Genomic DNA, 25997 nt, shown 5'->3' with positions numbered 1-25997 from the left:
CTCCATTCTCGGGTCCGCGAGACACGCCCCTCGCGCCGCTGTCGCCGTTTTGTCAGACAGCTACATCCAGCTCGCGCTTCGCCTCGCGGCTTGTTCAGAGTTTGGCAGGGGAGCAGGGTGACTCGGTCCCTTTGACCTGCATCGATTTCAGCGAAGCTTGTCCGCACACAGAACCGGAGGGGAGCTTTTATCTCTGCGACAACATCTGTGTGGCGGCTCCCCTTTGACAGCGAGGGAGAGAATGAGAATAGAGGATTTAGTTTCTTCCTGTAGGTACAGACGAGCAGAGGAAAAGTCACTCCTAAAGGTAAGCAGTGGCGACGGTGGATGTTTGCACGTTGTGAGTTTTGAAATTGTTGGAGCTAGAAGCGCCGTTTGAGAGCTCAAGAGACTAATTTCCTAATATGGACCTGTCATTTTTGCTCAGTTATTTCCCAACAACTAAATAAATCAGTTTGGAGAGAATGCAGCGACTGATCACAATGTAATCTATTAGAAATGTTTTTTTTTCTATAAACTGTTACTATTGAATTTAAGTGTAGACGGATATCGTAATTTTCTCTCTGCGGTAGAAGCTATGAATAAGGTCTTTAGGGGAATTTCTGATTCTGCAACACTGTCTTTGGGCTTTCCAGCGGGTCAAAACACCGAGTTCACTGTGGTGAGGAAAGAAGGTAAATGTGTAGGCCGTATGCTGGCACGTTATTCTCAAAACTCAGTCAATACGCACTGTTCTGAGTATTGTGAAATCAGGAAGCATAACTTCACATCTTCACATGGATTAAATACCAAAAGTAAACATGCTTTTAGGCCTTTGAATAAGAAGGATTACAGAGACAGATTCTCCAGCAATCAGAAGTAGGCCAGTGACTGGTGAGTGTGTCACATGCCATGTGTGGTCTTCTTTGAAAGGGTAAAGCAGGCCATCTCCAGAGTGTTAAATGTGGGGTGGGGGAGGCTACAGTCTGGGTGAAGGGTCTCCACCAGGATGCAGCTTTCCTTTACCATCACATGCCTGTTGTCTTTTACAGTCAATTATAAGTGTTTAAGGCAACTCCACTTTCCATTTTTAGTTTCTAAAGACATTTCACCTCTCATCTATAAGACTCTGAAGGTTCCAAACATTGCTTTTATCAAGACAGAGTTTTATCTTGGAGTAAATGTAATTTTTCCCCTTAATTTGCCACATTAGATAGCAACTTTCTTAAATAACCAGTAACCAGTAATATGCATCTTAAAGCTGCAGTATGTAACTTCAACTAAAAAAAATGAACTTTTACATATTTGTTAAAGTACTTTCCTGCTACTATGATGACAGGAAAGTATGAGACCAATATTATGTAACATAAATAAATAAAATCTCAAGCTCTTACACTTCCTCCCAGTGCTTCTGTTGCCATCAGCAGAAATGCACAGTTCCTGGTCAAAAACAACCAGTCAGAGCCACTGAGCCAGGTAGAAGGTCTTAGCTCTGTGAGTCACGGTCATGCAGATGTTACTCAATGTACTAATGGCAGAGAAACAACTTTCCATTCCAGGAAAACTGTTTATACGCCTTCATTTATACACCTTCATGGGTGACCATGCTGGCAGGCTCTGCTATTGGGAAGGAGCTATGGCAGCAGAGACCAAGTGGGAAGATATGAGCAGTGTGTACACAAACATGATTGACAGTACTAAGATCCTCCTCCTCGCTTTGATTGGCTGGTGGTGTATTACTGTCATTGCCTGGGAGAAGGCAGGGGAGCAGAATTCATTTTTCACAGATTATCTGTCCCATACTGACACGACATTGTGACAGTTTTAACAAATGTGTAAAAACCATATTTAAAAAAAAATTAGTTACATACTGCAGCTTCAATGCTACACTCAAAACGTTTCTGTAACTAAAACAGAAAGAAAAATACATTGCTAGCCAATCTTAATGCTATACACGAAGTTACTGCTCTACATTTGATCAAATAAAGAAAAAACAAGTCTAAGTGTATTCCAAACAAATAAATACTTACAAGGATGGACGTTTTCCAAGGTACAAGGCCTATAAATTCAGTGTTCATGAGCCGTTTACGTTCTCGTAACTGGCTAAATTCTTGTTGACAAGGTTACCGGAGATAAATGGTCAAAGATAGTTTGCTGCTTAGAGAGATCACTCAGTCATGTTTCCGCAAAAGCAGAATGACAAAGATTGTTTGTAACACAATGTCACACTCTGATCAAATTTCAAACCCCCCAGATTTTAACCATTCTCAGCATAAATTCAGTCATACAGTTTGTTAGCTATGAACTTATTTGCCAACTTAATAAAGTGAAACTGTTTTAAGATTTTAAATGAATTTGACTTACTGGCATCACAATACCACGTGGTTATTTTCAAGCGTACAGAAACTCTTCAACCATTCAAGCCAGCCATGTTCTATACAGATGTTACTTTTCACAAATGAAGCCAGCATCAGGGATCCACATGATGTGTGGATCGGAACTTGGCAAGGTTGTTTCTAAGTGTCACAGATGAAATATGTGTTGGACTTTGGCACACATTTGCCATAAGATGCCTTATCAGTTTGGTATTTTGAGGTGTCACCTGCAATGAACTAGCTACTGTTGATGTCTAGTGGCATATACGCAGTGGTCTATTTCAATAGATCAATGCATTCTGCCTCAAAGCAAAAAAATACAAAAAGGTTCAGAAACTAGAAGTTTTAGCCGTTTACTTGGCCTCCAGATTCCACAAATCTTAATCCAGTCAAGTATATGTGAGATGGGCTGGATGAACAAATCCGATCCATGACTGCCTCACGTCACAACTTGCTGGACTTAAAAGATCTGCTGCTAACATCTTGGTGCCAGATTCTACAGCACACCAACAGGGCTCTGGTGAAGTCCATGTCTCGTTGGGTCAGAACTGTTTAGGGAGAAAAGTGCTAGTGCTTGTGAGTCACTTGTACACTGAATATCTCTTCAGTCGTGGACAACAACAACAAAAAAGCAGTTAAGGATTCAAAATTTTGTTTTCTTTCTTAAAATCTACTGAAAACCTTTAGCTTTGAGTTGGAATAGAGCTGTGTGACTCCAAGAAGTATAAAACTTTGTTGTTAGACAATGATCTGACAAACCGCTCTTTTACCAGCTGAAGTTACATCCGAGGCAGAGCATGTGATCTTATTTTTGCTTGTGAATAAGCCTCTGGCAATATTAGTCTCTTTATCAAACTTTTTTTTCCAAGCTAGAATCTATGATTGAATTTTCATTACTCTTAGTCAAAGTCAGCTTTACTCTCTGACTTTGTGTAAAAGCATTTAAGCACAGAGAGCAGCTGTGGAAGCAAGAACCAGAAGTGCATTTTAATTAAGCTATAAATAAGTTGTTAACTAATAACGAGTCAGTAGGAATGGATAGTTTTTTTTCTTCTTCCTTTTCTGGTTCGGCCAAAAGCCTTCAGTCAGTAGCAGACATTGTATTCACATGTGATAATATTATTTCACAAGGAAGGCAACAATAGCCTTTTTCTCCGCTTGAATGGAGGCTTTATGATGGACGTCAAAGGGCTACAACTGTACCAGTCTCCCAAAATGCACCAAATGGTGATGCTTTAAGCCAACTATAAAAACAGGCATTATTCTTGCTTTGTGGCTCAAAAATTTTAGAATTTTAGTCTGGACTCTTCAGATGTTTTAAAAAGGACTTGGGACTTTTCTACTCACTGGAAAATAATTATTTGCATATGCTGGACCACACGGGCTATTACACGACTTCCTGTTAGAGACAAACAGTCAAACTCACACCTACTTATCTTCTCTAAGTTAAATCTGCATGTGTGTTACTCCAGATAAAAATGAACATTTTACCAACTCTGATCTGTCAATACTGCTTGTTGCTAGGCAATATCTTCATTATTCATCATTTTACTAAAAATATGTTTTTCCGGTGTCAGCATAAAAATTAATTGAGCAACACATTTGTACTGTTGAACAGTATATCAGGCTTAAATTTTGTCATGATTTCTGCTGACTAAAGTCTCTGCTGTGAAATTGCACTTTTTCTTTATTGGGTCAGTTTGCTGAAAGCAGACTTTGTGCTTGCCAACAGGAAGACATGCCAGCTCAAAGCAGGCAAAGGTCTTTCAGAGTCATCAAAATTCATGGTGCTTTGCAAAAGCCTTTATACCCCTTGGAATTTTTCACATTTTGTCACATTGCAATCACAACCTTTAGTGTACGTATTTTCTGATACAAAGTGCTGCATAAGTGTGAAACGAGAGAAAATATGAAGCTGTTTTCTGCTCAGAGAAATCAGAAAATTATGTTGTGGATTTGGATTCCAAAACCAGCTTTTATCGCAGTTGGTGCAGATCTTTTGGGGATGTCTCTAACCAGTTCCCAAATCTTTAAACATTCTTCTTCGCAAATTTGTTCAGTGCCAATGAGATTGGATGGAGAACACCACTCAACTATCAAATTTCAAGTTTTGCACCAAATTCTCAACTTGATTTACCAGTGAACTTTTGACCAGTCTTTTGACCCCTCTTAGATGTGAAGGTGCTTTGGTCTGAACCATCCAACTGTGGCTTTGCCTGTTTGCTACTGGTGATTGTCCTGCAGAAAGCTGATTTTTGCAGCCTCTAACAAGTCTTCCAGGATTTCTTTGTATTTAATTCTATGATCCATTTTCCCACCAACTCTGGCCAGATTCCATCTCCCTATTTCAGATAAACAGCTCCAGATCAGGATGTCACTACCAAGTTTCAGAGTGTGAATGATGTGTTTGAAGCGGTACGTAGTGTTTATTTTCTGCTGCACATAGTGTTTTGAATGTATGCTAAAACTACCACATTTTGACCTTATCTGATCAGAGCAACTTTTTTCACATATCTGCTGCGTTCCCTACTTAGAATTCAGCTAGCCATGCTTACTGGTTGTTCTGCATTGCAATAAATTGGCCTGCCTTGTACAGAACGGAGTAAATTTGTCCTGTGATTCTTTGGTTTCCATTACATATAGCTATTTCCAGCTACTTATCACTGGGGTTGTTGATGTCACACTGTTTTAGAGTGTGAGTTGTCACCATCTCTTAAGAAATGAGTGATAGCTCCATGGGATAATAGTTGTAGACTGAGCATTCTTTGGCATTTCTGTAAAGGCTATATTTGGTTATCTTGGAATTTCCCATTCATGTTATGATCATGTCAGGTCACTTTGTCTCTTTTTTACATGCCACTTTGACTTAGTTTTTGCTCCAAACACTCAATCTCCTTCTGTTGTTAAGGAAGCTACACATTCCCTCCTGTTTACGGCTGTTTCCTTTGCAAGTACTTCAGATGTCTACTTTTGTTCTTTTAAACATAAATTCTATCCAAACTCACAAAACAGTTTGTCATTTATGATTGGCCTTTAACTCAAGTAGTTAAAGACTGTAGTTGGGTAGCTTACATTGTTCGCTTTGGGATTTATTGAATTATTTTTCCCGTGTGTAAAAGTTGCACTGTTATTCCACTTTGATATCTTATGCACATAGAATATGAACTTTATTTCTTATTTTGTGATTTACTGAAAATTTGAATGATAAATCAGGTCTGAGGAGAACAGTAAATAAAAAAGCAGCTTCAAAAAAACAAGCTGTGATGTACGTATGTTGCAAATAAAGCACATTGTGTACTTCTTGTATTAATTGGATAAAAGTTTTTTCTTATGGTCTCAATGCTTATGTTATGACTGCATTCATGCCAGTAAGAAGATCCAGTTATGAGAATGTGGCTTTCCCAACAGGGTCCGGTGGTTTTGTGTGTTTATGATTACTGTTCCCTTGACATTTCTGTCCTCTTCATACCACATTTTCCAAGCGTCCTGCTGCTCCAGAAGGCAAGGCTTTCCCTGATTGGCCCATTATAATCAAACATCTTAACCTTTCTGTTATTATAAATAGACTTCCCCACCTTCATTTTCTTCAACTGGAAACTGCTTTAAGGTTGGGTCAGATGCAAGGTGGGGTAACCCAACTTCCTCTGCCTCCAGCATGTTTTTTCCCCTTTGCTAATGTAAAAAAAAAAAAAGGTTTTGGTGCTTGAATGTAGGTATTATTACTAGGGAATTTTTGTTTTTTAGCTATTTAAGTCAAAAAGCATTGGGAAAATAAGAATAGAGCATCAGGCTGGACAGAAACCCCCTTGGGAACACAGTTATTCTGAGTCCTGTGCCATTCCCAAGTTGCCTTGCTCTGGATGTCTGCATAGTTCATGTGTTCTTTCTATTTTCTATGCATAAACAGTACAGGAAGACTCCACATCCCCTGTACTGTGTTTGTGTCTCAAAATTCCCAAAAGTAGTATTTTATGTAATTGATCCAACAGAGTATTATAATTGCATTTTTAAATATCAACTTCTATTTCCTATTGTAGCACAGTTTGCTTCAGTTTTTGTAAAAAGAAGATTAATAGAATAGAATTACTTTATTCATCCCAGCAGGGAAATTATTTAAGTTCATGTACAGTTTGTTCTGCTTTGTTGTGAGTCAACAGACTGTAGGAGAAAGTACTTTGAGGAACCCAGGGGTAAGGCAAACAGGTCTTCACTGTCACACCGTCACTAAGAAGAAACATGTCTGCTCAGGAGAGGCTTCGATTGTTTTGTCTGAAGAAGGCTGATGGTAGTGTTACTTTTACACTAAATGTATATTGCACAGTCCTCAAGCATCATAAAAATAGAGACAAGAGCAAACTGTAACGCTTTTTATGCAACATATAATGGTTTTAGTTTTGTTTAATAAGATATTGGCGTGAGTTTTAAATATTTTAAGATTTTTTTTTTAAATCCTGTTCTAGGATAACCATTTTTCTTCCAAACAATTAAACACCCCAATAGCATGACTCCTCAACTGCCATTTTTTACCGTGGGGGACAGTTTATACCTGTTCAGAGCACGTTGTTTTATATATTTACTCTACATTGCTTGTTACAAACTGAAAAATTTGCTTCTTACAGGTTTCTACTAGCCAGTAATCCATAAAGGGAAGATCTGGGGTGTACATCACTTATACCACTGTCAGTAGATTCCTCTACCAGATCTCTGTATTTCTGAAGCTCCTCCAGAGTTACCACAAGCCTCATTCTTGATTTTTACCAGTTAGTTTAAATGGACTGCCATCCTCTTTTCAGTTTGCAGAGAACAATTTAACAATGCACTGTGAGATGTTCAAAGCTTAGGATGTAGTTTTGGAACTCTTTGTGTTCGTCTATCACATAAAATTCGAATATAATATGATACGTCTTAGTTTGTGGTTGTGACATTACATAAAATTTTCAAGAGCACAAATACTTTGCCCCAATATATTCTTTAAGCATATTGAACTTAAAGAAAATTCTCAGAAACAGCACACTGGAGACTGTGCTGTTTCTGAGAATCTTATTCCAAAACCTTCCTCTAAAGAAAGAGAGAGCTGTTGAACATCCTGTGAGAGCTTGCTTTGATTTGCTGCGGGGTGACTTGGTAATTCATGGTTTTTGAAGGGGCTTCCTTTTAATTACGTGGATCTTATAAAATGCCAGAACATGTTAATGTGGTGAAAGAAAATTCAACAAAAAATGTGGTGAGGGTGGCCTTGATTGTGAGAGTAAGTGTGAAATTATATGGACTTTGGATAGGAACTCCATTACATTTCTTTACTACTTGCTAAAAATAGAAACATCACCTCCCTGTGATGTTAGTGCTCTCTTGCTGCTCTCTTCTCTTTTATTTTTGGTTTGGGCTGAACACAACTTCACTTTAATGGACACTTTGTACTTCTGACTCCCATTACAAATCTAGAGCTCTGAAGCCATCTGGGACCAGAAACCTCTTCATGTGGAAATGGAAGTCATGTGGCAGCTTGTTAGCTTACTTCTTTCAAATGGAATGATTTGAGTGGTGTTTACCACCATGAAGCTCAGCATTAAGCTAATGTCATGATGAGGATAAAACCATATGCTGCATTGGAAGGCATTTTTATTTCTTAATAACATGAAAGGGTTCTATACTAACCAGCGTAAAAAGTCCAATAAACCCAGATTTGATGTGGGTGGGTTTTTATAACATAAAAAGTACCTTAGTCCTACAAATGCAAGCTGACAGAATGCATGTGACTTGTCATAAGTTGACATAGTTTATGTAACTTAAATGCTAAAAAAGTATTTACTCACTCACATGTCTCTTTTTTGACAGGCTGAATGATTTAAAATTTAATATCAAATGAGTATAATCTGGGAAAATACAAATTGCAGCTTTAAAGTGATCATTTCACTTATGGAGCAAACGTTTTCCAACCCAAACTGGACCTGTGAAAATTAATTGCTCCTTAAACCTGGATAGCTTTTTTTCTTAATAAATCAAAACAGTTTTTTTATTGTCCCTGTTTATCTGTAATTTTTAGTAGATCTGAAGCATTTTACGTGTAATGAAATCAAAAGCCATTAAGAGTGTCCTCATTGCACATGTGCTTAAGGTTGTCATTCCCAAGTGAGTTAACATTAGTCACAGATTATGCCGATTGTACTATAGAGATAAGAGAATCATCCAATAAGGGTTTGTGTGTTGCCTGACTACATATCCGCAGCTTGTTTGGTCTGAGTCAGTGTTCTTTGGCTTCTGTACAATTTTCTACTCATCCTGTGGTAAGAAGTCCTAAGCGTCTGCCCTCCTCCGAGTCATGCAATCAACATTTTGGGGTTAGCTTTTGAGTGCTAGTCAAGCAGCCTGAATTAAGATTTAATCTGAATTCGGGAATCCATAAACTAATCTTTTGAGGTTTTAATGCAACAACTACCTACCGTACTTGGTAAAGAAGAGTCATGTTAGATCAACATCCTTCTGCCTTCACCACACCCTGAGGTGTGGTGAAGGCGTCCGGAAACTGGGTTTCACCCTCTAAAGCACACACTGAACACATGTGAATATACACACACCTTACTGTTCAGCACAGCTCTTGTCCTGAGTTTTTCCATAGCCCCACAGTTTTCTGACTGTTTCCAGACTCTTTCTAATCTCAGGCTTTCATTCTTCTCGTGCTGTTGTATAATCCTCATCCTCAAAATCGGATTCCATACAGATTAAGACTGATTAAAGACCAAAAGACAGATGACAAAAAAGTTAAAATATGACCAGAAAAAGCACATCAATTTTTTTTCAGGACAGCTAGTGATGTGTTTTGCATTTAAGTTGGTTTACAAAATAAGTTTTCTGTTAGACAAGATAATTAATTACAATTTTGTTATCCGTTTACAGTTTAATTGCATTTTTATCTTATTTATTTTACCCACCCATGTTTTTACCAACTGATTTTTTTTGTTTCTTTGTTTGTTTTACCTCCGACTTCTTTCGTGATGCTTTTAACGCGCAGTGTGCAAAACGTGGAAAGGAAATTTAGTTGATAAATCGGTAAAGGAAGTCTTGACTGCCGCCCCTCTTTCTACAACCCTGTGATTAGCTGAGTGTGATTCAGAATGCTTTGCAAGCTGTTTGTGGTTGCAACGAGGCACTGAGAGCTTATATACGCAAGCTCAGTTTAGAGCTCTATGTCATAACAGGAAATGACGTCACAACAGCATGAGGCTCAAGGCAGCTTGTCCTATCAACAAACAAATTGGCAAAATGTTTGCTCTGTGAAAAAACCTTTCTCTCATTGTATGTTTATTATCTATAAGCATTCAAACACTCTGCCCTCTATCCACACAATTTTGCTTTAGACACTCCATCCTGCTGGTGGTTCGGTATTTGTTGCCCCTCAGCCCCAAGTCTGTGAACTTCTCAGCTTCCTGTCAACCATTTGCTTTCATTTGTTTGTTTAATCTTTTCTAATATTTAGACTATGTGTGGTAAAGTTCATGTGAAGTGACCATAACTTGTGTTTTAAAAGCAAAGTCTGCCATTGGCCAGAAAAAGGCTTTACCAGTAGGATAACCCAGTTTGTTGTCCCATTATTGTTCTTACTAAACCTGCTATTGAAGGAGTGGCAGCCACTGGTTTCCTTTCTTCCTAACACAATAGTATCAGCGTTCAGGAGACTCAGCAGAGGAAGTACGCGTGCACTACCTAAGTAAAAAAAAAAAACAGCAGACCTTTTATGGTAATTTATCTAGTTTGCATCAATAAAAAGGAGCTTAATTAGTAGCTGAATCATGTGTTAAGGTGGAACTTTGCTTAAATATGCTGTTCATGTGTAGCAACATAACAAATGAATATTAAAACCCAGGAAAATGTTTTTTAAATTTTTTTTTTTTATTAACACTTTACCCAACATATTGGACTGTTCAGCTGAATCTCTCAAAATAGACGAGGTTATTGTCAGGTCAGTGGTATCTCCTCAGACTGTTTTCAGGGTTTACAGACCCCTAAAGGTATACTGAAAGTGTGAGAATCAGAGCTGAGATAAATATGAAAAAGGAAGTTGTAAGAAAAGAAAAAAACATAAAGCAGCTGAGTGCATCTGATAAATTCTTGGCATGCATTGACCACCTGTGAAGAGAAAAGACTCTGATGTTTTAACAGCAGAGAGTTGCAGCTTTGAAAAAGGTGCTCTTTAAGAAAAACCAAAAACAATGCTTACAGTAGTAGGGTGCTATATTTTAGCACTTCCTCTCAACAGCTGAAAACTAACAGTACTGATAGCATGTTATAGTTGTATATAAACAACATATTACAAGAAAAACTAAACCTATTTTTGACAAAAGCGTGTTTGTCTTGTTTTTTTAATTTCTGTCGCATTTTAAGTTTTTTCAAATTGAAACAAAAAAGGCCTTGAACTATGTCAATGGAAAAAGAAAAGGTTATTGTTTGAGGAAACAACTGTTCTCCCATCTGCCGCCTTTTGGCATGGCGCACACTGCATGATGTTTGCCTCGATCCAGCGTCATCAACGGTGTTCCTCAGGGTATACCATTTGTTGTCATGCACTCATTTTTAGACTCTATATGATTCTTTAAAACAAACACCATTCTCCCCCACAAAGTTAGGAGGAGTTCTAAAGTATATCTGATTAGCTGTCATTTTTGCTTACATGGTTTTGGTGTTTTCCTGCCTATGTAGAAAATAGGTTTCCTGCACATATGTTTAGTTTTTTGTTTTTTTTTTGCCTAAAATGAGTATCAGCGCTGGTGGAAGTTCTTTAGCTGATTCTTTATCATCTATAGTTGTTGCACTAAAAAGAGGAAGAATGTCCAAGACTCTACATGTTCGTGTAGAGTCTTTTATCTTCCAATATGTTTTGGAGACATGGAAAGAATTTGTGTTTTTCTTATCCAAACATGACTTTTAAATGCTGATTGACTAAATAAACCACAAGCCCACTCTCACTCTGAAACCACTTTACTGAAGCACACAGTCATTGAAAGCTAGAGAGTGAGGCCAGACTTCAGATAAAAAATAAATAAATAAATAAAGGAGGATCTTTTGTTTATATTTGAATATATATTTCTCTTTGTGCTACGGCATCATCTTTCTTCATAATCATGCCAGTTTTTGTTGCATACAATGGGCTGCGTGAATTAATATTAGTGTTACTGTGTGCGTGTGTGCACACAACTACATATGTGTATGAAACAAACTATTGATAGGTTAGTCTGTTTCGCACCTTATGTGAATAGCTGCTATCAGACCCTTACATTCTCTGTAAAGTCATTGGCTACTATGGGTATACTTTCTCTATTTATATCAAGTAAATTTAAGCACTGCTTCCTGAAAACTGCTTGACCGCATAACAGTATGATGAAACTTAGGAAGATTATTTTTGCAGTTTTACACCATACTTCTGCAAAGAGGGGAGACAGAGTTGAAAACCTGTTTAGAAATATTCCACATCGCAAGTTACTCTGTGTTGTAACAGATTAAATGTTTCAGTTTATACACATGTCAGATAAATAAGATGAAACATTAACAGTTTACAAAAGGAACTGGTTTTAAAACTTTTCAAACAGGACATTATCTTCTGCTTTTATAACCATATCAAAACTGAGACATAATGATTCCTATACGTCTCTTATCATGACCAAACACATTAAGATTCTTTTGAAAGACTAGTGTGCATTCCTAAAAATACCTTGATATCGTAAACTGTTCTATCAACAAACCGATGTTCAGAGTTTATCACTTCAACCTTAAAGACCGTATGCAATGTACCATTCACAAGCACACATACACCTTGACCATTTTCACATTTTGTCACAAATGACAAACTATTTCACTGTCATTTCACACAAAGTACTACAGAAAATGGGAAGCAGAGGACAATGGCTACAATGTTTTTAAGATATAGCTACATCACAAATATAAAATGAAAGTCTGACATGCACTAAACACACTACATTTTACTTGGGAGTCTCAGAATCAAGGCAATTGATTGCAAATGCATGTTTATCAAATGTTATGCTTTTAAAAGAAAAATATTTGTGTATCGTTTTTGCAATTCTTCATTACTTTGTGTTGGCCTGCCATATGAAATGCTGACATATTACACAGAAGCTTGTGACAAAGAACAATTCAAGAATTATAATACTTTTGCAAAGCACAAGATAATGTACTAGCTGGAAGTTGAATGTTCATCCAAGATCTTGTTGAATGAAGATCTTGTGGTCCTGTAGCTCAGCCTTTACTGTTCAAAGTTATTGTTTCACAGGACACATGCTGTACTTTGCACGCTTTTAAGTTTAGATGAGTTTCTCTGGAAAAAATTTTGATTCATAATTGACTCAAAATTATGAATTCATAATTTATGAATTACAATTAACTGGAGATACCAGTTAATTATACATTCTAATTGTTGTTTCTGTTAGCCCTCCTTGAAAATTAAGTGTGGGTTTTTGTTCCATATTCTTTTTTACAAGCGGAACCAAAGGCAGTTTCTTTGTTAGTAATGTGATCGTAAGATCTGATGCTAATTCAGTAGGCGTCAAGTGCTTCGTGATAATGAAATAGATATATAATAGTGACAATATCTCCAAAAGACCTTATCCATCAGTAGTGCATAAAGAGCACAGTATGACAATATATGAATTTTATCAGCTATATTCGTCATGCTGTACACCTTTTTGTAGATTATTCTATTTATTTGCCTTAATATCAAAACGACTTCTGAAAACAATTAAGTTTGCTCTATAAGAAAAATTGTTCTTTTCATATTTGGATGTCAATTGCATTAATTGAGACCTCGTTTTTCTGCCTGCTTCTAGATTTTGACATGAAGAAGGATATTGATGTACTGATAGCAGAAGAACGGGCAGAAATTATCAGTAAATATGACAAGGTAAGTTGATGTCCATCTTATGATGTCTTATGATAAGGGTGGCCTACAATTGTATCTTTTGTACAAATGCAACAGATGATGCATTTGGATGTGTGGTTTATAAATCAATATTGGAAAATATTTCACTAGGAAATTACAAATGAGGTTTCTTTTAGAGTGACAATGAAATCACCAACCACTTCGTATTGAATCAGAATGATATGATGTCAGTCTTCAAATTTCATGGCTGGATTTTCTTTAGAATCTCAAAAATATCAGGCTTTATGTCAACTATCTTCACTGGGATTATAATTTACAATGAATCCCTAAACTTTGGTGCCATTAAAAAAGGTGAATTTGTTTCAGGTTGCTTTCCTTGTATATAAACCTTAAGCTGGAATAAAATGGGTTAAAGGTAAACATTTAGTGACAAAGCAGCATGCCCTAATCTTCTCAATCTGGACTACATGTGTTTTGTTTTTTTAGGGCAGGCAAGAGGGCGTCAGCATTAACCCATGGGAGGACGCTGACTTTAGCATCTATAAAGTCACTGACCGCTTCGGCTTCCTGCAGTAAGTAACTTTAAAACTGGGTTGTTGTCATTTTATTTCATAATGTGAAATCCATGAGTGAGATGTTTGTCTTCTCATTAATAGTATAAATTTAACTGCTTTCCTGCTCTTAATGACTTGGAATTGTTGCTTTTCCTGGGGAACGATTATGCAACTAACAACTTTAAAGAGTTAAAAAAAAAAAAAAACAAGAATTTTCAAGTTTTAATTTATTCAGAATTTCCTATGATCAAAAGGTTAAGATTATGCCCACACAAGACGAAATATGCATACATGTACATATCTGCCCACGAATTTGGTTAAACGTCTCTTTGTTTTTTTGCAGTGAAGCCACATAAATTTTGTAACCATCAAAAAACTTTTAGCAAAATTCTGACTGGATTTTTGCTGCCATCAAGATTGATTGAAACTTGTAGTTAACCACATAGAACCTTGGTCAGAAGAGAAAATAACAAACACGATATTTGACGGAAGGTAAAAAATTATGTTAAGGATTCGAGGTGAAGCTGTTGATCTTAGGAACACCACGTGTCAGTCATGGTGGTAGTAGCATTAGACTGTAGGGATATTTTTCTGCAACTGGTTCTGGTGTGCTGCACAAAGTAGAATGAAATGCTGGAACTAGCTTTAATTTCTTCAACTTTCTCCCACATAAACAGCCAGACAGTGAAATCTCAGACAATAAACAGGATATTGATCCCAACTGAAAATCAAAGCTGGTTTTGCGGTGGAAAGCTAGATGGTGATAACTTTATCAATCAAATTTTTATTATTTGTTGATTGGTACAAAAAGCAATGTAACATTTTCTATGTGAGACTTTTAACCATACATTGTCAGTGATCTATTAATATATTTGAAATTTTATTTCATTGTTTGTTTAATTTAGTCCAGTTTGTAGATTAAAGTTAGTGCTAAATGTAAACTTAAACAATTAATAAAAAAGACCATGTATATCATTATTGTCTAAAAAAAACAGTAATTCAAATGCATCAGTATAATCACAAAATTCCTGTGTATGAAGAGTGTATCTAAACTCCTGACCATAGCATCTGCTTTTTTACAACTTTCTGTCTTGTGAATTTTTCACTTCATCATAACTATTTAAAGCGAATAATTGCATCACTGATGCACATATATTTCTGCTCCAGTGAGGAAGAACTGCCGACACCCACTGCACTTGAAGAGAAGGTAGGGACTTTCTTTACTGCTCATGTAATACATTTTTGCCCTCTCACTCATGCATTGAGCACTTATGATGTTCTATGTTTTGCCTTTTCAGCAAAAGCAACAGGAGTTGGAGCGAGTGGAGAAATGGCTGAAGATGGTGAAGAAATGGGACAAATACAAGAACAGTGAAAAGGTTAAGAGCGGCTCCCATGAGATACCAGCATGCCATCTCAATTTAGCATTGTGATGCTAAATTGAGCATCAATATTTTTTTCATTCTGCTATGGGATGTTTAATTTCCATGCCTTTATATAATCTATTTTCCATTACCTTTTATAGCGTTGCTCATTTTCTTATTTACCACCCACCCACCGCCACCATCTTTTCCCCGTTTTCTGTGGTCAGCCACAAAAGAAAAATGACTACAAGCAAAAGTTCTTAACCTTTGAGATTTGGAAGTGGAATATACATGAATCTGCGCCTTTCTCCTGTGATTGCTGTGGTGAAGATTGATTGCATATTGTTACATATTGTGTATTTCAGCTGGTGAAGCGTGTGTATAAAGGCATTCCTCTGCAGCTGAGAGGCCAAGCGTGGGCCTTGCTTTTGGAGATCGAAAGAGTCAAGCAAGACAATCCGGGAAAATATGAGGTATGTGTTTTTTTTAAAATTATTATTACAAGGACAATAGTTGGTAGTGTTTAAATACACTTTCAAGAAAGTTTGGATTTTAACAACTGATGGGTGGTATTGTGGAAAAATCTTCTGTGGTCCAGAAAATGAAGCAGCAGGCTCGAAACTTCTCAACAGAGATCAAGCAGATAGATCTGGACGTCAACAGAACATTCAGGAACCACATCATGTTCATGGACCGCTTTGGAGTGAAGTGAGTTCTTCATTTGCATTTCAGTTTTCTGTTATTATTCACTTTATTGTTTACAGCATTTTTCAATATAATTTTAATAATTTTAACTTCCTTCCTATCTTTGGCTCAATCCAAACATCTACTTGTAGACAATATTATTTTTGACATAATGTTTTGGGTGTTTTATGTAAATATTGATGAAAAACTTTCAGGACTTCCTTTTGTTTCCATGTCAGCTGCTGTGCATTGTTGTTTTCTGACATCTCACATGTTTTCTGATTTGCCCCAAGTGGGATTCCTGCAGGGTGTGACCTCTGGCCTAAACTATAAAGCACACTACGCAGTTACAAAAAAATAGAGTGGTGGTTTCCTTCTCTCAGCATTTTATTAGCCTTCCTGTCAGCGCACAAAGCCCCACAGGAAATGGCGCTCACACAGAATGTGCACCGGTACAAAGGCACATGTGCAAAAATACTCCTGCAGCAAACAGTGACAGATTTCACACCAATTCAGAGACCTATTCAAAACTTTATATTTTTCTGTTATTATTCTTATTATTTTTTTAATTAGAGGCAGTTGCAGAAGCCACTTTTTGTATCTCTGATTGTAGAAGAGTGCTCTCATCCTTTCCTTTGTAATGTACTTCCCCTTGAATTCAAAGCTGCTGAGTCCTAAACAGACCAAAACACTGCTTCATCCTGCCTGACTACCCACTCCTTCCCTGCGAGTCAACAGCTGTCTCACAGACACTGAGACACTGACAGCTATTTAAAGCTCCTTTCCTGTCTCTGACACTGGACATGTATTTGTCATTGAGGCCTACAGGGGAAACATCCTCTTTACATTTACATTATGTTTTTCTTAATGCCCCCCTCTGCCCTCACTCACAAACACATTCACATGTGCAAACAATGGGTGCTTTGTGCCGACTGTAAAGCTTTTGAGTCTCAAGATGTAATCCGACAGATGCACACCACAAAATGCTTGAGTCAGAAAGGCTTGATTGAAGATGCAAGAGTCTAGAGTTTTGCGAAATTGTTTATCCCTCTTATTGTTTCCTCATTTTTAAACATCAATCACAATCTTCAGTTTGTTTGATTAAGATTTTAAGGAAAAAAAGTATGATATAATTGGAATGTAAAAGGAAATGGCATGTTCAACTTCCTTTATTCAAGTATCCCTGGAAAAAAAAAATTGCTTCCTGCACTATCACCTAATTATAAAAAAGAGCCCAATATTTTTTTAGTTTCAGTATAATTGCAGCTCTTCTAATGAGACCTGAGATGTCTCATTAGACAGGCCACACAATACAGGTCAGTGATATGGTTGTAGGGACGTTTTGTGAGGTTATAACACAAAATCCCAATCTTTAAACATGTGACTGAGAACCATTCAATCCATTATCTGTAAATAAAGAGGATTGCACAACTGCAAACCTACCAAGGCATGACCTATCCACCTATACTGATAGGCAGGGCAGGAAGATTAATCAAAGAAGCAGACAGGAGGCCCATGCTAGGTCAGGGATGGTTGGAGAGATCCATAGCTCATGTGGGAGAATCTGTTGACAGGACAAGAACTAGTACTTGTGGTTTCCACAAAGCTGCCTTTGATGGACAAGTGGTGAGAAGAAATGTACTATTGACAGAAAACCATAAAAGTTATGTTTGTAGTTTCTGAGAAAGTATATGAATAAAAATAACAAACATGTGGAAGAAGTTACTCCGGTTAGAGGAGACCAAAACAGAACATTTTGCCCTACACTCAAAATGTAGTGTCTGGCTGGAAAAAAAAAAGTAACATTACCTGAACATACTGTAAAATCCCCACATATAAGAAGGTTGTGGTGGTGGCAGCATCACGCTGTAGAAACGCTTTTCTCCAACTGGGGGAGTAGATTTGAAGATGAATAGGTGCAGGGCAATATCTGGGGAAAAAAATCAGTGAGAGGCTGAAAATGAAATGACTTTAGCGGGAAACTCAACAGCCAGCAGAACAACAACCCAACACACAGGGCCAGAGCTGAGTGGTCAAAGTCCAGACCCAAATTCAGACGAGAATGTGTTGCAAGACTTGAAAATTGCTCGTCACCAAAAGCAACTGAACTTGTTAATATAAGAACACACAAGCAGTGGTAGTAGTAACATGAACTAACATACATACTGTATATATTCCTCCTGAGACCCAGAAAAAAAAAAGTTTTTGAATTTTTTTTTTTTTTCACTACATGACTCTTTGGAGTGAAAAAACATCACTACAATTGAAAAAGTTTCAAAACATGTTATTATTTATTTATTAGAGTATGTCCTTTGGAGAGGACATCGGGACTCTCTTGTGGCAAATAGGAACACATTTTGAGGCCCAGGATGTCCTCTCTAAGGACCAACAGGATTTAACACAGTGGCATGTATGGTTTCAGAGTTATGAACAAAAAAACTTATGTCCTCCACAGAGGAAAAAATGTATCGCTGGGTCTCAGGAGGCTATGTAACATAAAAGACCTGCTAGCATTAACATAGAGAGCACTTAAAACAGTCTTTATATGATCCCTCTGGACAATATTCCTGTGAGTTTCACTGCTCTCATGATTGTCTCAGGAACCACATCCTTGTTTAAATAGTTTTTGGTTTTTTTTCTGTTCCCTCTCCAGGCAGCAGGCACTGTTTCACGTACTGGCCGCTTACTCTGTCTACAACACGGTAAGTGTTTTCTGACAATCTAAATGTGCAAACCAAGAGTTGTTATGTTTTTCTTTTGCGTGCACTAGCCTTGCATTTGAAAGTAACACATCGGTGGAGCACCAACCACAAGTCCATCAGTGGCATTGGTGTCTTTTCAGTTTCGGTAGAGCTGGCTAAGCATTATAGACCCATCTTTGTTCTTGCTCTGTATTTGGAGCTTTTATTTATGAGTGTGGTTTAGCCTGAATCTGCTCCATCAGAATTTACCAGTTCGACCACCAGCAACTATTCATCTACGTACTTAATTAAACCAAACTCTTATAAAGAGTTTGGTTTATATAACTGAAATGAGATAATAATGACATTGCTCTTGTTTTCATTTTCAAGGAAAAACTATTCTCTAATAAATAATCTATGCTTCTAACCAATAATCCAATAATGATCCAATAATGTTCACCATCCTAATTTGTCATCGTAAACTCAAGTTACTGTATTTCTATGAAATCAAATATCCTGCTATTACCAATATTAAAAAGAAAAAGGAAGTCTTGTTGAACAAAGTGATTCAGTATCCAATCAGTTAGATTTAGAGGTAATATTACTATGTAAATATATCTATTTGGTAATTATAACTCTGCAGTCACACATTCTTGGAGGTTGTCTTTCTTATGTCTGGGGCTTAGCCAGAAACAGGATAATTGTTCAATTAGTATGTTTACAGTATCGACATTCTACAATACAGACCATTTACCATTTTACATCGGTTTCTTTTCTATCTTCGCTCTATTATTAAATCCACGTTAAACCCATATCTGGTAATGAGATTATTTTAGACAGGTATAGATTTTGACAACTTTTCTCCCATGCCTGTTCTAAGATGTGTAAAGCCTTGAAATAAATAAAATTTTACAACAGTAGCATGATCACAAACTAAAACAACAAATAGAGAAAAATTTATTCTATGTTTATGGGTTTTGACAAATTTACTGGTGCCACAAATATTAATTCCCTTTACAATGTCTTTCAAAGAAATTGAAGTATTTTTTTATAGTTATACTTTGATTTAAACTCATTAGTAATCCATAGATTTCTATTTCCCTTTGGTGTAGAAATATGACCTGATTCAGAGGCTAATTTCTTTTACCCACTGGGCTGGATAAAAATCCATATTTGTGTTCCCACTACTTAGGTCTTAACATACTGTATCTCTTCCTGTCTGTGACCGTGAACTGTTTGGACCTTGTAAACAAGTGACCACCCCTGTTTATACTATTTCAAACTCTGCTGAACGATCCCGCTCCATTCAGAGATGTATGGTTTTCACTAAGACGCATGGTCGCCTCTTAGTGATAAAACACTTATTTCTTAACTTTTTCTCTCCACCCAACTGAATAAAATAATTCAAATGAAAGATTTTGCTTCTCTACAATTCTCTGCGTGACAATATGGTACCGCAACAAGCCTTTGGCTACAAATTTATCCTCATCTGTAAATGCTGAATGCTTATTTTATCTCATCCATTATGAGAAATTATTCTAGAAGATCTGATCACCGTATCTTTTCATGACACAGAAGAAATATTCTTCCAGTAAATTCAGCTACTATTAGCTTCACAGGAAATTATGTAATAGCTGTTACTATTTCTAAAGTCTACCAGACTGAACATTTCTTGTATCCACTTTAAGGCTCTCATATTTCTGCATCTAATACATGTTCAGAAATGTACTCCCGTGTTTAAGAGGGTTGAGTTAACATTTGTCTAGATAAAGATGGCTGTTGTCTACCTAGCAGTCTAAATACTACCCCACACAAAGGACTGTTTTTCTGATAGAGGATTTTTTCATCAGTTTCTCTGTGGTAGAGGTGCATGAGCCAGAGGAAATGGGCATGCGTTGCTCCTTTTTTCTCCCTTTCCCACTCTTCTCACACAACGCTCAAAAGAAATTGGGTCAGTGGGAGAGCTAAGAGAGAAAAAGAAAAGGCAAAATAGAGAGGAGGATGTTTGACTTTTTCACATATGTGCTGGTAGAGAAAAATGTAGGGAATGTGCAGTTTAACCTCTCTTTAACCCTAATTATACTTACCGTTTGGCCTTGAAAGGATACATTTTGGGCTTCTATTTCTATCTGAAAAGCAAATCGTCCTTAATATGGACAGATACCATGTGCGTGACTGTGTTTGCCAATGCCAAGGGCTTGTTCCATGTAAATCAGTGAATCATTCTGATGTCAGCTTAGTGGTAATTCAACAGGAAAACATAATACTGAAAATGCATGTGTATCACTGTAAATATTTGAAAATGTTCACTGTAAATTGTTGTTCAAAAATTATGTAGAGCTATTCAGTTTGTTTATACAGTTACATCAGACTTTCAGGTGCTATCTAGCCGTAATATTTTGACCTATATAAATGTGCTTTATTAAATAATGTTGAGTCCCTCTCATTTGTCCACTCTGTTTGACTTAAACACTTTGCTCTGCTGTTTTTGTTCCAGGAGGTTAGCTACTGCCAGGGGATGAGTCAGATCGCTGCAATTCTACTCATGTACCTAAACGAGGAAGATGCCTTCTGGGCTTTATCCCAGCTCCTTACTGACAGCAAGCACTCCATGCACGGTAACAATAATGAGAAGACACAGATGTACAAAAATAAAAGGCTGGCCAATGTTTTTTTTTTTCTCTCAGTGGCCAAAATCACCCTCAGTGCAGTTTTCTTTAATTTACAGATTAAAGAATTAATCTTCTTGTGAAAACTGCACGTTTTTATTCGGGTTATGTTTGTCTGGTGGAAAAGTGTGTTTGATTTAAGCATTTGAGTGTTACAAAAAATCAAAAATTAAAGAAATGTTTTGTGGAAAATACTTTTTCACAGCAGTGTTAATGCTGCGGTCATCACTGCACACCGTATTATCACTTACAGTCAGTTTTATTCCTATGTTGTAGGATTTTTCATTCCTGGATTTCCCAAGTTGCACCGTTTCCAGACTCATCATGAACTCATCCTCTCCACAATGCTGCCTAAGCTGAAGAAACACCTGGTGAGTTGCATGCGTGTCTGACTGATGTTTAAGCTCGGTGGCTTCATCATGATGTTCGGCTGGTTTGAAAACTGAGATTTATAACAAGTTCTGTTGGAACATTTACTCTGAGACTCAGTTTCATGTTGATTTGTGTCCCCACAGGACAAGGAGCAGATGACAACAGGGATTTACTCCACCAAATGGTTTCTCCAGTGCTTTATCGACAGAGTCAGTATTTGGAGGTTTTTTCAGCTTTTCAAACATGAACCGTCTGAATTGTTGTTGTTTTTAATTACCGGTATTTATTCCATTTTTCCCACTCTGCCATTTCCATAACAGACACCATTCACCCTCACCCTCCGCTTATGGGACATCTACATATTGGAAGGAGATAAGATATTAACCGCCATGGCTTATACAATCCTCAAGTTACACAAAAGTGAGTGAGAAGCTCATGTATGTTTTATCTTTGTCTTTATGTGCTGTCCTGAGGGAGTTACTGCTGTATCTGGGCTTAACAGCATCTTGTCTGATTTACCCCACACTAGGAATAAAACATTATTAGATAGATTAATTTAGCTATTTTTTACATCAATATTTTGTGTTTAATCAGAACGCCTCATGAAGTTCCAGCTAGAGGACTTAAGGGAGTTTCTCCAGGAGCAGCTGGCGGATTCGTTCCTCCTGCTGGATGATCTGGTGGTAGAACAGCTACAGACGGCGATGTCAGACCTGCGTGGTAAAAAGTTGGATCGACCTCCTCCAGGTGCAACAGTGTTTTATTGTCTTCATGTTCTTAAGTCTCATGCATCACTTTGTCTGATAAACAAAGTGATGCAGCCAAAGCAACAGTGCTGCTTTGGCTGTTGTGAAGTAACAGAAAAGATAAAACATTTCTAAATTAATATCACAAAGTAAAATAAATAAATGAGTAAAATCCCGCCACAGAATTTTACTTACTTACACCTGCCGATTTATTTATCTAGAAAATTATTCAGTGTTTGTCAACCTTGTGGATTGCCGTGAAACTTAATTCTTTCACCTCAGCTCTGGATCTCCTCCAGAGTTCCATGAGCCTCTAGGCTGATTCTCTGCTTAATGATCTGGTTTCCTGGCCTGTCAGGTTAGTTGGACAGCCATGTCATAGTGGGTTTGTAGTCTCCCCAAAAATCTTGATTTTCAAAAAATGGACTGGACAGTGCTCTGATATGTTGTTCAATAAATGTTCTCCAACTAACCACTGAGGCCTTCACAGAACATCAGTATTTATGCAGACAATAATTTACAACAATTATTTACAACATAGTGGTGAACTCTATGTACTTCTGTGACTTCTGAGGGTAATTGCTTGCACTGGATTTTATTTAGGTGTATCAAGATAAAATATGGTTAATAAAAATGCATCACGGATTTTTTGTATTTTCATATGTAAACATTTTGAAAACCACATATATTTTTATTTCCACTTTGCAATTATTTTGTATTGCTCTAGCGAATAAAATACCTATTAAAAGTACACTGAGGGTAATGTGACAAAATATGATTCTCAAGAAGCACTGTATTTTTCTGTTTCCTTCTCATGCCTGTTGTCTCTTTCTTCTTTTTAGCTAAGTCAGATGAACTTCCAAAGAAGCCTCTGGGTCAGGAGAGACCAGTTGTCCTTGTGCCGCTGCAGCCTAACTTGCATCCGGAGGTCAAAATAAACCTGCAGACCAACAGCAAGCCTATAATGGAGACCCAGAAAACAGATGCAACCACCAATCATCAGATTCCTTCTCCCTCTGAACTCCAGAATTCAATGAGCCTCTCTGGAACAAACACATTTTCAATGTCTGCAGCAGCTGTCCCCACACAGGGAACACCTTCTTCCCTGAGGCATTGTAAATCACCTCCAGTACCTCCAAAAGAAAACAAACCATCAACTGCCATAGGTTTGGGTAGAGATATGAAGACTTCATCCCCAGAGGTTTGCCAAGAGTATAGAAAACATGAGAACCAGACAACAGACATAGAGTCTCAGGTGGAGTCCATGGATTGGCCTCCTCCCTATGAACCCTCTTCTTTGGATGCTGTGACTATGCAAATGGAGGAGGAACTCATGGATCTTCCTGACCTACCACCTCCACCTTTGTTTTACCCTGAGCAGATTGACCAAAGGTCTCTGGGCCGGGAATCCCCCTGCCTGGGACCTGGGACTCATCCAGACCTGCATCGTCACTCTCCTTCCCCTCGGTCAGCATCACCGCTGGTCGTTCCACTGAAGCCATCACCGAAACCAAGTCCAAAACCTTCCCCGCACAACATCACAAATAAAATTACTTCTCCTACAAAATCTTCCTCTCACTTTGTTTACACATCACCCTCCTCATCATCTCCCAGAGTCCCACCCTCAAAACCAACAACGTTCCCAGTTTCCCTTTATGTTCCTGGGTCCATGGGTGACAGGAGGCCCTCCAACACATCTCAGTATGATAATCTCTCTGAAGCTGATGACGATGATCGCTTTGTGGAAAGACTGCTTGCCTCTACTCCTGAGGAATTCCCCTGCATTCACAGCAACTCCAAACATGCTACTGACAGAGCCTATGACCCTACCTTCTTCCCCGTTCCCCCACCTCCTCTCTTCATTCCTCCTTCCCCCTCTCCTGTTCCGCCTGTGATGTGTGCCCTCCCTAAGTTGCCTCAAGAGCCAGAATATAAAGGTGACACCAGCTGGGTGGATGATTCCATCATCCCTCCTCCACCACCCAGCTTTGCAGACAAACTCACCCCATTTCAGTCCACCTCTGCTCTCTGCTCAGACCCAAACAGGTCCTCGTCACCTGTTTACTCTAAGAATTTCTCCAGAGCCCCCAGAGACCATTCTGCCTTCCCTGCACCTTTGCTATACACAGGATCTCCCCCAGCTCACTCCAGGTCCTCAGGACAGTCACCGGTGGGTATGGCAGGGGTACAGTCCAGTCCAAACTTCTGTAGGATGCCTCCTGTTGGACAAAAGCTTCCCAAATCAGTGACTTTTTGATTGGGCAGTGGATAATTCATCTAATTGATTTTCAAAGCTGTTGTAAAGATAAAAGGACCAGTAGTTTGTCAAATATTTCTGCGTGCATGTGTGATATTGCATTTTTCATGTCCAGCTATTGTAACCGTGAAAATTGTACCATGTTTCTAATGGAAACTTTCATCAGTCACACTGATGTCAAGAAGTGTGACTGCCCCTCAGTTAGTCATAAGAAAAAATTTGGTTTTCCTTTTGAACAGAAGAGTAGTGATCTCATCACAGCTGTACACATCACCATTCTTACACCTCTAGCTAGGTTAATTTTGTTCCAAAAATGTGTCTTAGTCTTAACATGGAGTACTTAGTACAACAACTCTAACAAAAGGGCTACCAGTTAACACCATCAATCAGTCAAAGTATTCAGATGGAGTTTATAGTAAAGTGTGAGCAGGCTCACAAATCTTCCATTGGTCAAACAAAAGGAGAAAATGTCATTAGCCTAGTGTAGCTTAATGTGGGGTTTCTACTAAACCAGAGTGTATTCATGGAGTGCTAATAAAACTACAATTTCCTTAAAGTTGTAAACATCATCAGCAGCAAGGATGGTGCAATAAATGACAAATGTAAATACAGAGCAAAGTATTTTAGACATGATGCCATTTCAGATTCTTTCTCTGGGAGGTTGCAGTGGGTACTCTGAGGCTCTTTTATGAATAAAACATGTTACAAAACTCATTTTGGGGGCTTGGGGAAGAAAGCTCTTTCAGTTATATATGTTTTTACAGCAAGGATACACTATGTATATGTTCATGTACAGTATATATTAACGTTGGGGACCAAATGTAATACATTGGCACAGGCCGTTGGCTTTTCAGTAGAAGTTGACACATTTGAAGATGGCTCCATCTAGTGGTCAGAAAACAAAACACACACCCCAAAGTCAAGCTTTTTTATTGCCAGTCAGTGTTATGTTAATTTTTAGAAAGCGAGTTTGAATACAAGTAACATGGGAGAGTTCAGTGTGTAATTCAAAGGAAAAAAGCTGTAGTTTGTGTGTGTGTGTGTCATTTATTTATTTAAAAAGAAAAAGTAATATTTAGACATGGAGGCTGAGTGTAGTCAAATATTAAGTTATACTATTTTGGGTCCAAACGTCAGGGTTTTTTTTTATACTTAGCAGCTGTTGCAGCTTTGTTTTTCTATCAAAGTCTTCTGCTTAAGACTTTGGTCTGTGTTTGCATTGCCTCACTATAAAGTACTGTTTTTGGCATTCATATGTTTGGCATGACAGAGTATTGGAGCTTTGTTGTTGAATGTCATCACATATTACACATCACTGCTCATTTAAGGAATTTTGTCATTATGATAACTGAGGCTAAGACCAAAGCATACCTGCATTTATGCAACTACTTGAGTTTTATAAAGAGATTAACTATACATGTCTTGTTGTGT

The 25997-nt window shown here is 37.7% G+C and overlaps 1 protein-coding gene across 1 annotated transcript; it reads left to right on the top strand.

Annotated features, from left to right (window-relative positions):
- The first annotated feature begins 45 nt into the window (after window positions 1–45).
- LOC114157612 (USP6 N-terminal-like protein) lies at window positions 46–25982 on the top strand. Its single transcript, XM_028038719.1, has 14 exons — window positions 46–307; window positions 13187–13260; window positions 13726–13811; window positions 14961–15000; window positions 15092–15172; window positions 15523–15630; window positions 15756–15865; window positions 18495–18543; window positions 21020–21140; window positions 21468–21562; window positions 21707–21772; window positions 21884–21983; window positions 22158–22310; window positions 23152–25982. Exons 2-14 carry the CDS (start codon window positions 13195–13197, stop codon window positions 24564–24566), a joined length of 2490 nt encoding a protein of 829 aa, XP_027894520.1. The 5' UTR covers window positions 46–307; window positions 13187–13194; the 3' UTR covers window positions 24567–25982.
- Window positions 25983–25997: the final 15 nt, after the last annotated feature.

Source organism: Xiphophorus couchianus, chromosome 2 (assembly GCF_001444195.1).
Source record: "Xiphophorus couchianus chromosome 2, X_couchianus-1.0, whole genome shotgun sequence".
NCBI lineage: Eukaryota > Metazoa > Chordata > Actinopteri > Cyprinodontiformes > Poeciliidae > Xiphophorus > Xiphophorus couchianus.
The sequence above is the reverse complement of the archived record's forward strand: the minus strand, read 5'-3'. Positions and strand labels throughout refer to the sequence as shown.